The 16,781-nt window shown below is 42.7% G+C and overlaps 1 protein-coding gene across 1 annotated transcript in view; it reads right to left on the reverse strand.

Moving 5' to 3' along the window:
- LOC126995340 (uncharacterized) overlaps positions 1-16,781 on the reverse strand; it is a 112,046-nt gene that overhangs the window by 84,885 nt on the left and 10,380 nt on the right. The window contains exon 2 of the mRNA XM_050854820.1: positions 13,051-13,160. Coding sequence (XP_050710777.1) covers positions 13,051-13,160 — 110 coding nt within the window. The remainder of the gene's footprint in view (positions 1-13,050; positions 13,161-16,781) is intronic.

Below are 16,781 nucleotides of genomic sequence, written 5' to 3' on the forward strand. Positions count from 1 at the left end.
GACACGCAACCTCGTCGAAAGTCAGAGGGGAAAAAAAGTCAGTCGATTCTGTTGCAAGAGCTAAGGCCAATCTATTTGTGCCTCTGTGTCTGTTGGTGGTGGTGTGGCGGCTCCTGTTACGTGTGGGGTGGTGAGGGAGTGTGTGGCAAGGGTGCGTTCGTTGAGGTGAGAATGTGGAGATAGATGACTGTGAGGTGAATGAATATAGACGGAGGTAGTGAAGTGCGTACGCGGGTGGATCAAGTTTAATATGGAGTAAGTGCGAAGGCTGAGTGTGTGTGTGTGTGGGGGGGGGGGGGGGCGTGTGTCTGTGGAGGAGGGTAATGGAGCGGCGTCGTTAAGTCAAAGGGGCGGCGGAGGCTTCAATATGCGGTGCCTGAACTGAATCCTTGAGAAGGTCTTGTGTTAATGGAGGCGCCCGAGCCGAGGCGTGACCCATTACGCGGAGCAGCAGGCGGCGGGCAGGTGATGCAGCAGCGAAGACCAGCCGGCATGCACGAACACACGTACCCACACCATTATTAGACACTTAAGGTTATTACCTTAAAGGCCTTAAACAGCAAAACACACACACACACACACACACACACACACACACACACACACACACACATACAGGAGCTCTTGCGCGCAGCTACAACATGCAGCGGCGGGCTTAGCCCAGACCGCTTCACCTGTGTTGCATGAGAACAGCGCCAGGCAGGATGGCGGCAGCTGTTCTTAATGACCTGTTATGAATGGCACCGTTTAAGCGGGCTGTGACCTCCCATTCGTTCAGATAAATGGGCGAGGCCCGGCTCTGCCTCGCCGCCACCCCGCCGGGCCGCGGCATGGGGTGTCTGCTGCCCCGGGCCGCTGCAAGCAGGCAGGCACGGGGACTGTACATCATGACGTTCACGAAGAATTCACAGTACAGTTGCGGTGCATTCCGGTAAAATTATAAAAGTGTGATTTAATTTATATTATATATCGTGTTCATTCCATCATCACGACGAACCACCATTGTTGTGTCAATACTCCGCCCATACCAACACGACCTTGACCACAACGAAAGACATTTCCACAACTTTTCCGTGGTTTGCCGTTCACTGCAGACTACATCAATATGAACCACTTACAGGCTCAGATCTGAGCCCGTTCATGCAGTCTAGGGGATATTTTTTAACATCTTATTTATTCGTTGGCATGATATTAATATTAAAAATAATTATAATAGTTGGATTATTTTACATACTTCTAGCGCTCTCAGCTTATCCAAAGACTTATGGAAAGAAAACATGCAGAAAACTCAATATCGAATTCATATTACTGCCGTCTCGCCGCGGGGCAGCGGAGCGTGACTGGACCGCTTGCATCACGGCGATCAACAGCCGGGTTTAGGCGCGGCGCTTCCAGGCGCGTAATCAGTGTCAGAGGGAATGAAATATCAACACACAAACAACAGACAACGCATTTTGGTTAAAAAAAACGTGGAAATATAAAACGACGACTCTCTGCTGGCCCTTGCGAAAAAAAAAAAATAAGCCAGAAGAAAACACGAAGCTCTGGAATGTAGGAAAAATAAAAATATCGACTTAGTTACCAACTGCATCTGGTCCGTTTCATTAGTCGCGCAGCGAGGAGAGGAAAAAGGATTATCACTGTAATAAATATTGCTGTCCGATCCCTCCCTTGGCCATCGGTGCGCGACACCACCACCTCGCACCATATCGTAACAACTCTCAGAAAAGCTGCCACGCACGCCACACTGCGCTGGGCCACGACTGCACGTCTTAGAGTGCCGGCCCAATAAATGACAGACGCCGAGACGTAAAAGCTCAATTTTGTTCGTAAATGCAACCAATAAGCAAACAATGGAGATATACATAGTGTGAGTTCAGGAGTACATTATCTGCAAACAAAAGTTTAAGACAACGGACTTATTATTATAAAGTTGAGCCCTTTCATACAGGACTTTATGACGCATGCTGCTGGAATGCTTTTTACAGATTCCATTTCCAATCACAGCCACGTCCTGTGTTCTGTTAACGGTAATTTGTAATTTATTTGTGATTGCACTGGCAGCATCGCTGATCCGAACAAAGGAGGCCAACACCTGGTGCGGCGTGGCGTGGCGTGGTGTGGCGTGGCGTGGCGGGGCGGTGCAGAGTGGGTCGGGTCGGGTCGGGTCGGGTCGGGTCGGGTCGGATCGGGTCGGGGCGGGGCGGGGCGGGGCGTGACATGACGTGACGTGACGTGACGTGACGTGCCGTGGCGTGGCGTGGCGGGGCGTGGCGTGTGACCTGGCGTGGCGTGGCGTGGCGTGACCTGGCGTGGATCTATGATGTAATTAGTGTGCCACAACAAATAACCACCTACCAGCCATCACACCTTCCGCTATTTATCCTCCGTACAGCACTTTAGAACCCCTAACCCCTCCCCACTTGCTTGTCACGGATCCCTTTCCCTCCTTAGTATTTTATCCACAGCTTCCTTGCCAGCCATATCAGTCACACGTACTCAGTGGCGGAACCAGGGGGGGGCGGCCGCCCCCCCCTTAGGACCTAAATTGCGCCCTTTCAAAGATTCACTGAGGTCTGTGGGGGTATCATTCCTGTGAACACTACTACTAGCCTACTAATTATAATGATAATAATAACAACAATACTACTACTGCTACTATTACTATAACTACTACTAGTGAAACCTATACATATGGAACGGACACTTGCCCCAGCTTTGTCATTATGCCATGAATTTTGAAAAATCAACCGCTTTGGTGCGAATCGCCATAACTCCCTTATTTCTGGGGCTACAGAAAAGTTATTAGTATCAATCGACGGCACAATGCAAGGGCTATATTATGCAATTAGCGACCGGGCTCGAAAATCGACTCGAACGGGTCGAAAATTGAATAAAGTCGCAAAAAAAGACGATAAAAAAACGTATTTTTGAGTTCCCAACCTTGAGACCCACTCATTTTTTGAGAATTTCAAACCACTTATTTAACAAATGATTTAGCCCTGCCAATGTAATTTCCAAAATGGTGCATAACGTTTCCCTACTCCCAGTAGTTTCGTCGCTAGAGCTCGAAACGTAAACCCTATCGAGAGCGATTTTGACGAACTCCAGACATTTTGACGTTTTTGTCTAGTGTGGCCTTGCTATTGCGTCTAGAAGGCTGTAATTTGGCATGTAGCCCCTCTTGGCAATATAGTTTAACCAACTCCAAGGATTTTATGATAGCTCGATTTTAAGTTCGTCGTCGAACCGTCACAAAATAACCTTTTTTTTGGCCCTTTTGCCGCGATTTGGACACGTCTATGTTGTGACGGCTCGACGAAGAACTAAAAATCGAGGTATCGAAAAATCCTTCGAGTTGCATTGTCAAATTACAGCCTTCTAGAGGCAATAGCAAGGCCACACTTGACAAAAACGGCAAAGTGTCTGGAGTTCGTCAAAATCGCTCTCGACTGGGTTTACGTTTCGAGATCTAGCGAGGAAACTACTGGGAGTAGGAAAAAGTTATGCACCATTTTGGAAAAGCACATTGGCAGGGCTAAATCATTTGTTAAATAAGTGGTTTGAGATTCTCAAAAAATGAGTGGGTGTCAAGGCTGGGAACTCAAAAATACGTTTTTTTAGAGTCTTTTTTTTGCGAATTTATTCAATATTCGACCCTTTCGAGTCGGTTTTCGAGCCCGGTCGCTAATTAAAAATATAGCCCTTGCATTTTGCTGTCGATTGATACCAATAACTTTTCTGTAGCCCCAGAAATAAGGGAGTTATGGCGATTCGCACCAAAGCGGTTGATTTTTCAAAATTCGCGGCTTAATGACAAGGGAGCCGCAAAATCAAAAGAGAAAGACGTCCATTACTTGAGATGTTTCTGCTACTACTACTACTACTACTACTACTACTACTACTACTACTACTACTACTACTACTACTACTAATAATAATAATAATAATAATAATAATAATAATAATAATAATAATAATAATAATAATAATAATAATAATAATAATAATAATAATAATAATAATAATAATAATAATAATAATAATAATAATAATAATAATAATAATAATAATAATAATAATAATAATAATAATAATAATAATAATAATAATAATAATAATAATAATAATAATAATAATAATAATAATAATAATAATAATAATAATAATAATAATAATAATAATAATAATAATAATAATAATAATAATAATAATAATAATAATAATAATAATAATAATAATAATAATAATAATAATAATAATAATAATAATAATAATAATAATAATAATAATAATAATAATAATAATAATAATAATAATAATAATAAAAGAAATAATAAACATACAAAACAAATAAAAGAAATTGCAAACATTAACGTATTTATATTTGTAAAAAAAAAGAAAATGCGCGCCTGGCGGCGCCATATGGATCTGGCTACTGTACTATATATATATATATATATATATATATATATATATATATATATATATATATATATATATATATATATATATATATATATGGTATTGCCCATCTTGTATATCAGCCCCCCTTCACTTTGAGTTGGATCCGCCACTGCACGTACTTCACACTGACCGTTATTAGCGACCCTCCGTTCTAGCTTTTGCGAGTATATTTGTTATCACACTTTCCATCTGTGAATGCATTTTCTTCAACGTCCTTTCCCCTCTCTCTTTAAACCTGCCTTCCTCCCATCCACTTATATTGCAAGTGGCACCGAGCAGAAACAGTTTAGCTTTATTATCCAGCGCCATACGTGCGGAAAAACTCCTAAAAAAAAGTCCTATCCACGGAATTGTCAAAAAAAAAAAAAAAATTACGGTGAACTGACGGAACTTCAGGCAAACAAACAAGAGGGAGCCTAGCGTAATTGCCGCCTTGGGGACGCTGCGTGTTCCCTTATGAGGCGTGACCAATGTTTCAGGGCGTGTTTTGCTCCCTCGACGCAAAATGGGCCTGTTTTTGTTCACTCACTCTTTTTTTTTTTTTAATTCAGAGACAAATCTAATGCATCACTGTAATACTCTTTTTTTTATTTCCGGTTTCATATTTGCTCTGTTAATACAGTTTTATATTTAGAACATTCACGAGTTCCATAGCGATGAATTCTTGAAATAAACAGGAGTCAGGGTTGCCGCCTACGGGCTTCGGAGGCGTTAAGATTAATCTACTGAAATACTGGATTACCTTTTTTTAATCTCCGGTTCCATTTTGCTATACTTTAAGATTTTTATATATAGGAAGAACATTCCAGAGTTTAATAGCGCTGAATTCTTAAAAAAAAGTCTGAGTTGCCGCCTACGGGATTTAGACGCCTTAAAATTAATTTACTGAAATACTTGAATACTTTTTTATTTAATTTCCGTTTCCCTTTTGCTATATATTTTTTTATTTATTTAGAGAAGATTCAGTGTTCCAAAGCAATGCATTCTTAAAAACAAGTCATAATTGCCGGCTATGGTCCTTAAACACCATAAAATGAATCAAATGAGTTACTGGAATACTCTTTTTTTAATTTCCGGGCTATGTTTTGCTATACTTTAACTATTTTTATGTAGAGAATATTCCAAGAGTTCCATAGCGATGAATTCTTAAGGAAAACAACAGGAATCAGAGTTGGAATACCTTTTCTCTATAATTTCTGGCTTCATTTTGCTATACTTTTACTTCTTATGTACATTTAGAGAGAGAGAGAACAATCCCCATGCAGTTCCCATAGCGCTGAATTCTTAAGGGGGAAAAAACACAGAATCAGAGTTGGAATACTTTTGTTCTTTAATTTCCGGTTTCATTTTGCTTTAGTACTTTTACTTTTTATTTATAGACAGAGAGAACAATCCCCAGTTCCCATAGCGCTGAGTGCAAAGGGGGAGACACACACACAGAGGAGTCAGAGTCGCCGCCTACGGGCCTCAGAGCCCTTAAAGTAATTTCATCTGTTTCTCGGACCATTTAGGAGATCGAGTCCCGGGCGCCCAACACACCCTCGAGCGGCGCGGCGGCAGCAATCTTGAGTCCCGGCAGAGCTCGTTTCCCTGAACACCGGAGAACGCCACACGAGGGACCTCATTAGTGGGGCGTTCGCTTCATCTCCCTCCCACCCAACCCCCCTCTCCCCCCTCAAGCACCTTAAGGCAGCCCATCCACTCTGGTCCTTCAGCAGCTCTTCCTTTTTTTCCTTTAATTCCCCCAACCCCCCCTAGTTACCTTTTCCTTCTCCATTCACTTGTTATCCCTTCATCTAATCCCATCATCTTATTAATCTTCTCTTTCTCTTCCCTTGATCCTCCCCATCTATACTCTATCACACATACTTCATATTTTCTTTTTTTTAATCCTGAAAACATCTAACCCCATCACCTTCTCACTTATCAGTTTATGCCCTTCATCTATACCTCACTTGTTAGTCTTAGATTTCCATAATATATAGAAGTATGCACTCGTCTGACTACCACATAACTATATTCCCTCTCCTTCTGCACTTCCTAAGCCTCCACACCTGCGTTTTCTTCTTCCTCGTCCTTTATTTTTCTCTTACCACTTACCGCTTTAACCCGCCTCGACCTACACCCCTTTTCTAAAACCCCTCAAAACGTATCTTCTCCCAACGACACTTCCTTCCTCTCTATCCCCATTCTTTTGCTGCTTGCTTTTCTCCCCGCCCCGCTCCGACCGAAGCCCTTTTCCCTTCTTCCCATCCTTCCAATAGCCAAGCTGGCGCAGAACAAAGCCAGGAGCCTTAGTCTGGGAAGTGTTTACACGAGAAACTCAACGACAAAGGAGATAAAAATACATGATGGAGAGGGAACGTTAGGGCCCACGGAAGGGAGGAGGAACAAACGGAGGGAAAGGAAAAGAGTAAATAAGAATGGGTGGTCTGAAGAGAAGGAAGGAGGGGATGAAACCACAATGTAAGTCGATCAGTAGCAAGGAAACAGAAGAGAAAAGTGAAAAAGAAGAATGACAGAGGAAGTAAATAAGAATGGGTGACGTATAGGAGAAGGGAGGAGAAAATTATACAAAATGAAACGATCAGTGGAAACGAAAGAGAAGAGAGACAAGTGAAAAGGAAGAAGAATAACAGAGGGAAAGGGAGTAAAAAAGAATGGTTTGTCTGTAGAAGAGGGGAGGAAAAAAAGCTAGAAAATGAAACGATCAGTGAAAACGAAACAGAATAGAGACAAGTGAATTAAAAAGAAGAAGAGTAGCAAAGGCAGTGGACGAGGACAAGTATCTGAACAGAAGAGAGAACAGAAAGACAGAAGACAAAAGAGAAGAATATTAAGAAGCCGATGAGTGAAAACGGAAAAGGAGAGTAAAGAGAAATAGAACAAGAGTAACAGATGGAAAGGCCCAAGAAAAGAAGTGCATGCATAGAACAGGGAACAGATTAATAGAAGACAATAGAAGACAACATGCAGAAAACTAAGAGCTATTCGAAAAGAAGGGGAAGGAAGATAGGGACACACACACACACACACACAAAGCAAAGCAAAGCAAAGCAAAGTGGGTGAGGTCTCTGTAAACAATACAAAATGAAACAAAAGCCTCCAAAAAAGAACATGAGACAAGAGATGTTTAAGGAGAAAGAAGAAAGAGGAACAGTGAAAAAAATTAGGTTGTATGTAAGGAATGCAAAATCAGCAAAGAGGGGCTGTTGAGGGAGGGAGGAAAAAATTAAGACAACAAAAATACAGCTGCTGGAAGAGACAAAGGGAGGAGGAGGAGGAGGAGGAGGAGACAAAACTAACTTCATGAACATCAAAGACCAGGTAAAAAAAAAACAATCTGAGTAAACTGACAATCCCGGACATGCATATTCTCTCTCTCTCTCTCTCTCTCTCTCTCTCAATCAGTCAGTCTATCTATCTATCTATCTATCTACCTACCTGTGCGTGAGTCTACCTGGCTGTTTGTTTACTAATTTAACTTACTGACTGTACCAATACTACACCGACACCCCTATTTCTTTAGAGTCAAGCTTACTCCTCCCTTTCCATCATTTCAACACTGACCCGCTAATCCTCGCGTGTGTAGCACTAGGATAGATAGTGTGTAGGAAATAGATAGTCTGTAGCAAAAAGGAGAGATAGATAGTGTAGTAAATGGGTAGAGTACTGAAGGATAGATAGTGCGTAGCAAATAAATAGATAGTGTCCAGCAAAAGGATAGATAGTGTGTAGCAAATGGGTAGAGTACGTACTGAATGAGCGGAAAATCGTGTTATAAGTATGAAGTCAACTTTCGGTAATCTCAGTTTGTCATTAATAGTGATAAGTGTCATATTCTTCTGTGTGGGTAAAATGTAAAATATGTGGTTAAAGTGAAAAGGAAGAAGAAGAATAACAGAAGAAAATGGAGCAAATAAGAGGTTGGCGAAGTGTGTGTGAAAAGTTTAGAGAAAGAAGAAGAAGAAGAAGAAGAGATGAAGAGGGAGGAAAATAATAAGAACGGGTGGTCTGTAGAAGGGAGAAGACGCAGCATATGTATCAGATGTCTAAGCAGATGTATAAGCAGATGTAGCCACAGTATAAGCTGATGAGTGGAAACGAAACCAAAGAGAAGAGAAAAGTGCTGTGAGCTACCGACCTCTCGTAACAAATTCATCACCCGAGTCTGCCCACAGTTACATCAGGTGTTAAGACTGTCGCTACCAGGTTATTGCCGCCTAGGAGTCGAGTGAAGCACTTACTTTTCCTGCTAACGGGAGGTATAGCAGGGGCGGATTTATAGCAGAGATGGAAGAGCGTGAGGAAAGGGGAACGTGAGTGAGAGGTGAATGGAAAAAAAAGAGGAAGTACAAGGGCAGGAAGTAAAATGAATGTGAAACGGGAGACGGAGGAGAGAGGGATGGGAGGAGATTTGAAAAGAGAGAAAAGGAGAAGGGACGGAAGGTGAGGAAAACTAGTGAGAAGAGAGAAGAGACGAGGAGAGTAATGAGGAAAGGGCAAAACGAACAGAGAAGAGAGAAGAATGGAAGAAAAAAGATAGGTAAATATAGGAGAGAGGAGAGCGACGGAAGAGCAGAGAAAGTATATTAGGGGAAAATAAGAGAAAAGGAGAGGAAAGAGAAGGATGAGATGAGAGGAAGAGAAGTTGAGAGGGGAGGGGAAGAGAATGGAGAAGAGAAGAAGGGAGAAAAGGATATGTAGGAGAAAAAAAGGAGAAGAGAGGAAGAGAGGAGAGAAAAGAGGGAAAGGGAGAGGAAGAAAAGCGTAAAATAAAGGAATAGAAAAGGGAGAGGAGGATATAGAAGAGAGAAAGGAGAGGAGAAGGAGAAGAGAGTAAAAGAGGGGAAGAAAATAGAGGAAAGAAGGATGGAGAGGAGGATATATAAGAGAAGAAAGAAGAAGAGAGGAGGGTAGGGGAGAGGAAAGGAGGGGACAGGAGGGGAAAGGAGAGGAGAGAGGAGAGAGGGATCAAAGAGGCTGCGGGAAGGCGAATATCAAGGGGCCTGGAGATAAGCTTCCTTCTACGTCCCGAGGAAGATTTCACGGTAAATAACTTTCTTTTTATTTCTCGAGTGGATCGCGACGACACATTTTTTTCTCCTTATTGAATTATATGATGTTAGACTCAGATGTATTGTACTAGACTGCCTCCGATCCCTTACTTAGTCTGAATTGTTGCTTACCTTACTTTCTTTTATCGTTATGTTCATACTAACTGTGCTCTTTTGAACCAGGTAACTGTCTACTTTTTTTTACAGCTAAGGAAGCAGCTCAAGGGCAAACAAAAATGGTAATGAGAAAAAAGACCACTAATCACAAAGAGTTTAGAAGAGTGGCCAAAAGAGCGGTCAATTTCGGGAGGAGAGATTTCTCTATCTACCTATCTACCTATGTTTGTCTATCAATCTACTCAAGCTCATCCACTATGCTACCTCTAATCTTCCTGTGGCGTCCTTACATTCATCTATCTACTCAAACTCATCCCTATGCTGTTAACCTTCTAATACCTTGAATAACATAACATTACCTTCGTCACCGTCTAACTAGTGACATGTTTTCGTCTCTCTCGCTGGTATCTGACGCAGCCTTCCTTCGTCTGCATGTCTTTATTTCTGATGATTCGAACTCTTCTAAAAGGGGAATATTGACATTTTTCCAACCAAAATTATTAATCACTTGTCGGATTTTTTTCTCTATTTTTTTTTTGTTTTTTTTTTGTGTGTGTGTGGGAATAGCGAGCTTTTTTTTGCCTGTGACCTGTCTGCCTTGTTTTTTTTTTCTTTTTGCATGTTAAATGGTCCACTGTTTTATTGCTTTGTTTTTATTTTTCATGGGCTATCTGTTAAAATATGACAGACAGACAGACAGGCGCGCGCACACACACACACACACACACACACACACACACACACACACACACACACACACACACACACACACACACACACACACGCAAACTAATCTTTCCATTCCCGTCTTCCACTTTATTATCCGATTACCTTTTTTTTTATCATCTGCTTCTTTCCCCCAATACAAGTCTTTCCATGTTCTCTTTCATCTTTTACTGCCCCTACATTTCCTTCACTGCTTTTCCTTCTCCTCGTCCTGCTTGTCACACTAACTCTATCTCTGTCACACTAACTGTCTCTGTCACACTAACTCTATCCGTGACACATTAACTCTATCCCTGTCACACTAACTCTATCCCTGTCACACTAACTCTACTCTTGTCACACTAACTCTATCCCTGTCACACTAACTATCCCTGTCACACTAACTCTATCCCTGTCACACTAACGGGATCCGTCACAGTGGTTTGCACCCTTCCTGTCACACTAACTCTATCCCTGTCACACTAACTCTGTCTCTGTCACACTAACTCTATCCCTGACACATTAACTCTATCCCTGTCACACTAACTCTATCCCTGTCACACTAACTCTACCCTTGTCACACTAACTCTATCCCTGTCACACTAACTCTATCCCTGTCTTACTAATTCTATCCCTGTCACACCAACTCTATCCCTGTCACACTAACTCTATCCCTGTCACACTAACTCTATCCCTGTCACACTAACTCTCCCTGTCACACTAACTCTATCCCTGTCACACTAACTCTATCCCTGTCACACTAACTCTATCCCTGTCACACTAACTATCCCTGTCACACTAACTCTATCCCTATGTTTTCTTTTTCTCCTTTTTCCCATGCCCACACTGACCTTCCTCTTTCCCTTCCTTTCTTTCTTTCTTTCTTTCCTTATTTCTTTCTTTCCTCCTCTCTTCCACCGATTTTGTCGGTTTTCTTATCCTCTTTCTCCCCTGCCCTTTTTCTAGTTTTTTTCTATTTCTGTCTCGTACCTTTCCTTTCTTTTTTTTCTTTTCTTTTTATGTCCTCCCCTTCCTCCTCTTTCCCATGACCCAACAGACCTTCCTCTTTCCTTTCCTTTATCTCCTTTCTTCCTGCTCTCTTCTATTGTTATCTTTTGTTTTCTCTTTACTTATCCTTTTCTTCTCTCCTGCCCTTTTATATATATATTTTCTATATCTGTCTCGTACCGTTCCTTTGTTTTTCTTTTTTTTTCGTGTCCTCTCCTTCCTCCTTCATTCTCTTTCCTGCCTTTTCTTTCCTTTTTTCCTCTTCTCTTCCACTGTTCATTTTTGACTTCTCTTTACTCTCTTCTCTCTCCTACTTTCTGATGTTTTATACTTTTCTTTATTTCTCTAATGCTGTTTTTTTTTTCCTCTTCTTAACATTGGACTTCTCTTCAATCCATCCTTTCTCTCCTACTCTTCTATCTTTTAAACTTTTTTTCTGTTTCTTTAATGCATTTTCTTCTTGTCTCTTCGCTCACACACTCTTCGCTATTTCTGTCTCACGCCGTTCCTTTCTTTTTTTCTCTCTTCGCCTTAACATTCGGGTGTCTCCTTTCCTCTCGCTGCCTCGCCTCCGCCGCCCTTCCCTGGCCATCTCTCAGGACCTGCGGAGGGACTTTCATTACCCGGAGTGTCTGCAGGCTTTAGCCCCCTCGACGCCAACCCCCGTGTGAGGCTGGCGCGGAGGCTGGTTTGGACGAAGATAAGAAAATAAAAAATAACCCAGAGAGGAAGCGAGGACAGCCGTGAACGGGAAAATATACGAGATAAAATAAAACAACGAAAACGGAAACGTCAGAGGAACGGAAAACGAGAGCAGGGTTACCAGCACGATGGAAGAGGAATGGTAGGCCTGAATAAAGGTGGAGGACGAGAAGGTGGGCGGCGGTGCACGTGATACACACGATGAAGACACAACGGGAACGATGTCCGACTCTGATCAGGCCGTGTTTGAAATGTTTTACAGCAGCTCGAAGACAACACAACGTAATAACTTGAAGCGGTGCCGCGATACGTTATCCTACTTTTAATTGGTTTTGTATCGTAGTCGTTGTTCATGCTGTGTTTGTTCCAGTGCTTCCATTTCATTCAAGTGATACTCCCGGGCTGTGCTCCATCTAAAAATTTTGCTCTTTAGTTTAACCTACGATATCTGGGATCACAAGAGAGTTAGAGAACTATTACATCCCCCAAAGCCTCTTGCCGGGAGCAGAGGCCGCGGCGTCCTCACGAGGCTCACATTTTACAAGTTTTCACATTTTTTTTCCTGCACATCATTTTCCCCCCAGCGTCCGGGTCGTTAGCACGTGATTCACGGCCACAACTGCACGCCATATTGACGATCTGAATCTGGTAAAGCATCGCATAATGGAGTATTTTCCGATGTTTTGTTAATTGGAATGCCGGACCACGAAATCAAAATGTTTTGTTGCTCGCGATCATTCACTGTTGTCAGTGTTTTGGTTTTGCTGAAAATACTCGAAAACATTTCCATCGTAATGCCATTGCTGCGTGACTCTTATTATTTATCTATTTTAAAATGTTTCATCTGTTATTGCGTCGTACGTCATATTTCCATTAAAGTTTCATAGCACCAGCACCCTAAAGTACATACAGTAATGATTTGACACATATCAAATCATAATTTCTACACTGCCACAAGGCACCAACCGCTCAGTGTCGTACAGCATGTACTCACCCTGCCCAATGTGTCCGCGGCTCATGAGGCGCCGACACCAACAGCCGGACGCCGGAGCCGCTTGTTGGAAATGCGAAGAGCAATTCCCATCCCTGAACAGTCGACAGTAGCTGTAAAAAAGAAAAATAATGTATCATTATATCTAAAGCAAGCGCAAGGCATTAGATAAAAAATAAGCTTTTTCTTTATTTAGGATCGAGGCAAGATGTAAGTTTAGATCCAGTTATTGCTAAATATTAAAAAAAAAAATGTTTCAAACTAGTTGCGAGTAGTCCAGCATGAATTTAAGAAAATACTTTGATTCCTTAACCGGGAAAACTTGCTGAGTAATATCCCGTCTGCTTCCTAAATCCTGCCGGACACGCCAAGACCAGCGCCGCGGCTTGTTGCTCGTGTCATCCTTAAGTAGCTTCGCATTAGGATGATGTCTCGATATAACTTGTTAGTCTTCTTTCAGGGCAGTTACTCGCCTCATTACTGATGACCGAATTATGTTATGATAATATGATCCCTTCGCCGGGGAATTAATGATGACTGAATAAAAATATCCAGAAAAAACTTTTTCGTTATCACTCAAAATAACACATGGATGGACTAGGTTTGAACAAGTCATTTCAGTCATAGTTACATGATTAATTTTTGGGAGCCCACTAGATATAAATACTAGATTCACACATGGTGATAAGTCGATAAACAAAAGGTATACATGCACACGAACTATATACGCAAACGGGAGCAAATACCGGGAGCAATTTTCACGAAATGAGTTTCGCTGGCCTTACGACAAAGTACACTTGCACGAATACATTTATTCATCGCGTGCTGTATGTTATTTTCGGAGAGAGTGTGCGGAAGGAAGCGGGGAACAACAGATGTGAAAAGAAATGTGTGATCCAGTTGCTTCAGTAGCTGTTGAAAACACAGGAACCAGAGATCTGTACACAAAAATGATGGGTTTCTCTACTTCTGATGAACAAGAATTCAACACATTACTTTCTTCAGTAAATATTGTTATATGAATCTTATACAGGAAAGTTATCAAAGAAGAATGTTACTTGTTCTATTATGACGAGACCTCTAAGAAGAATTTAACTATGATATTCAAACCACAGTTATTAATTAGCTGTCAATATGTTTATTGGATTTACAACAGCAAAACATGAAAACAAATTCTTAGAAACGTTCTCAGATCTTCGCTAATGAAGCTCTCAATCAACACGACGGATGAAATTAGTTGTAAGCTTCTTTTGTGATTTTCTTACAGTCTTTGGTGTCACCAAAGCAATGCAGGCGCAGAACTGTAACAGCCAGACGCGACGCCGCCGAAGCGAAAGCGGTGTTGACTGCACGCTCCAAAAGGGGTGTCCGATACTTTCACATCAGTTTTTTTTTTTTCAACGAAATGCAGGTTTGCACAACATATGTAAATTGGCAAAATGTTATTTACATATACTTATATAACGAATTTTTTGAAGGATTGTATTTGTACATTTCCACGAAGTGAAAATATCAGTTATATTTTTTTTTCAATAATGCGAACCATTTTCATTTAATAAACAGGATATTTTACTCTGGTAATACAAGTCCTTCACGTTACCATTTTCCGCAGTTTTAGATATAAAACTGAAATGTGGCATACGGGTGTCTTGTCTCATTTATCTCCCAAAAAGGAATGTCCGTCGAGAATCGCCCAAGAAATCTTACTCTCGATATAGACCTGATTAACGGTTTACTCATGGATTTCCTGGATAATTTCCTCCCCGTAAACAATGCTCCAAAAGTAGTAATCACATTGAGGTTTCGAGCACAGCATCAAGGAGCAGTGTCAACAGATTCAGCAGCAGCATCGCCTTAAATCCATAATCTAAGTTCACGCTCAGGTCTTAAATATACAACTGTGTCGTCACGTGACACAGTCCACGTCACCTGTGTCCCCTTGGTGAGGTGCTCTGTGTGGCCCGTCCGCCCGGGGCTCAGAAATGCGTATTACCTTTATACCCGGGGCAAAATCCCTTGCGATGAAAATTACAAGGAGCTGTCGCTGATGATTGGGATTGTATTCTTTGCTTCCTAAACCGGTCACACACACCTTAATTTCGCCACGTTATTTTTTTGCTCGTCTCAATATGAACGAACATTTCTACGACTTAATTTTGTAATGTTTGCCATTTTTTTGGCCTGGTTCTCACTAAACTACTATTTCCGTGACCTTCCGTCAGTAACTTGTTCCCATTCTCTAATTTCTTCATATTTTGGGATTATTTCAACATATTTTTTTTCGCTAATACGTAAATTCCTGAGACATTTGTGGGTCTGGGCTATTTACGATCCTTAATTTCCTCCAACAAACAAATTTCCACTCGCAAAAAAAATCCTACTAATATAACCATCTTACGTTTTTGTCGATCTTCAAACAAAGAGAAACTCGGGGCAGCGGCACAGGCTAAAAAAGAGAGAGAGAGAGAGAGAGAGAGAGAGAGAGAGAGAGAGAGAGAGAGAGAGAGAGAGAGAGATCCACCTCTGATCTCCTTCTCCTCCTCTCACAAGAGTGGCAAGACTCCCTTGATGAAGGCCTGGACACACTCGTGGTGGCGCTAGACATTGCCGGCTCCTTTGATCGAGTGTGGCACTCTGGCAAAGCTTCGTGCCAAGGGTATAGAGGGGAGTCTGTTGACTCTGCTCGAAGACTACCTCTAAGGTAGGTCGCTTCGAGTAGTCGTCAATGGCCGGACCTCGACGGCTGCCCCTATAGGAGCCTCAGTTCCACAGGGCTCAATACTGGGGCCAGTCCTGTGGAACATCTACATAGATGACCTACTCCGCCAGCTCCCTGTAGTCAAAGCTTATGCCGGTGACTGCACCATCGCTGTCTTGTACTGCCGTCGGAACAGCAGGCGTGCCGTAGCTGCAGTCAACAGGCAGTTGAAGGTTGCTGAGGAGTGGGGAAAGTTGTGGCAGGTCAACTTTGCTCCCGACAAAACTCATGCTATGGTCGTCTCTCGGTCTCCCTCTGCTACACAGGGCGTGGAGGGACAACTACGGTTTGGGGATGTCCATTTGCCCTTCCAGGATAACATCAAGGTCCTGGGAATCACCATCGACCGGGAGCTGCGCTACGACCAGCACATCGCGACTGTGGCCCGCCAGACCTCTCAGCGTGTGTCTGCCCTCCGCAGGGTGGCTGGCAGCCTGGACCCCCGAGGAATCCTGACGCTGTACAAGGCACAGATCCGCCCTTGTATGGAATACGGTGCCTTGTCGTGGATTTCCAGCGCTGTCACCCACACCCGGCGCCTTGACGCGGTGCAGAGACGCGCCCTCCGACTACTGGGGGATGAGGTGGAGATCCCTGCCAGCATGACATCCCTGGAGCACCGTCGCGACGTAGCAGCACTGGCAGTCTGTCATAAGACTCAGGTGCTGCACATGCCTCATTTCAGCAGGCTGTGCTTGACGCCACACCTCGCCCAACGAGCGACGCGACAGGCAGCAGCCGGGAGCCAATGAGTAGCAGTGCCTCACTCACACACGTCGCAGCACCAGCGGACGTACAAGGCCAGGGCAGCGCGTCTTTGGAACGGTTTCACGGAGGCCACGCCTGATCTGGAACGCATATCCACACACCAGGCGAAAGTAGCTGCCAACATTTGGAGAGGCACCCTCCCCACGCCGTTCCTGCTCCACACTTGACATGATTGTAAATATTGTAATTAGTTTTTAACATATTTATA

This window comes from Eriocheir sinensis, chromosome 8 (assembly GCF_024679095.1).
Source record: "Eriocheir sinensis breed Jianghai 21 chromosome 8, ASM2467909v1, whole genome shotgun sequence".
Lineage (NCBI taxonomy): Eukaryota > Metazoa > Arthropoda > Malacostraca > Decapoda > Varunidae > Eriocheir > Eriocheir sinensis.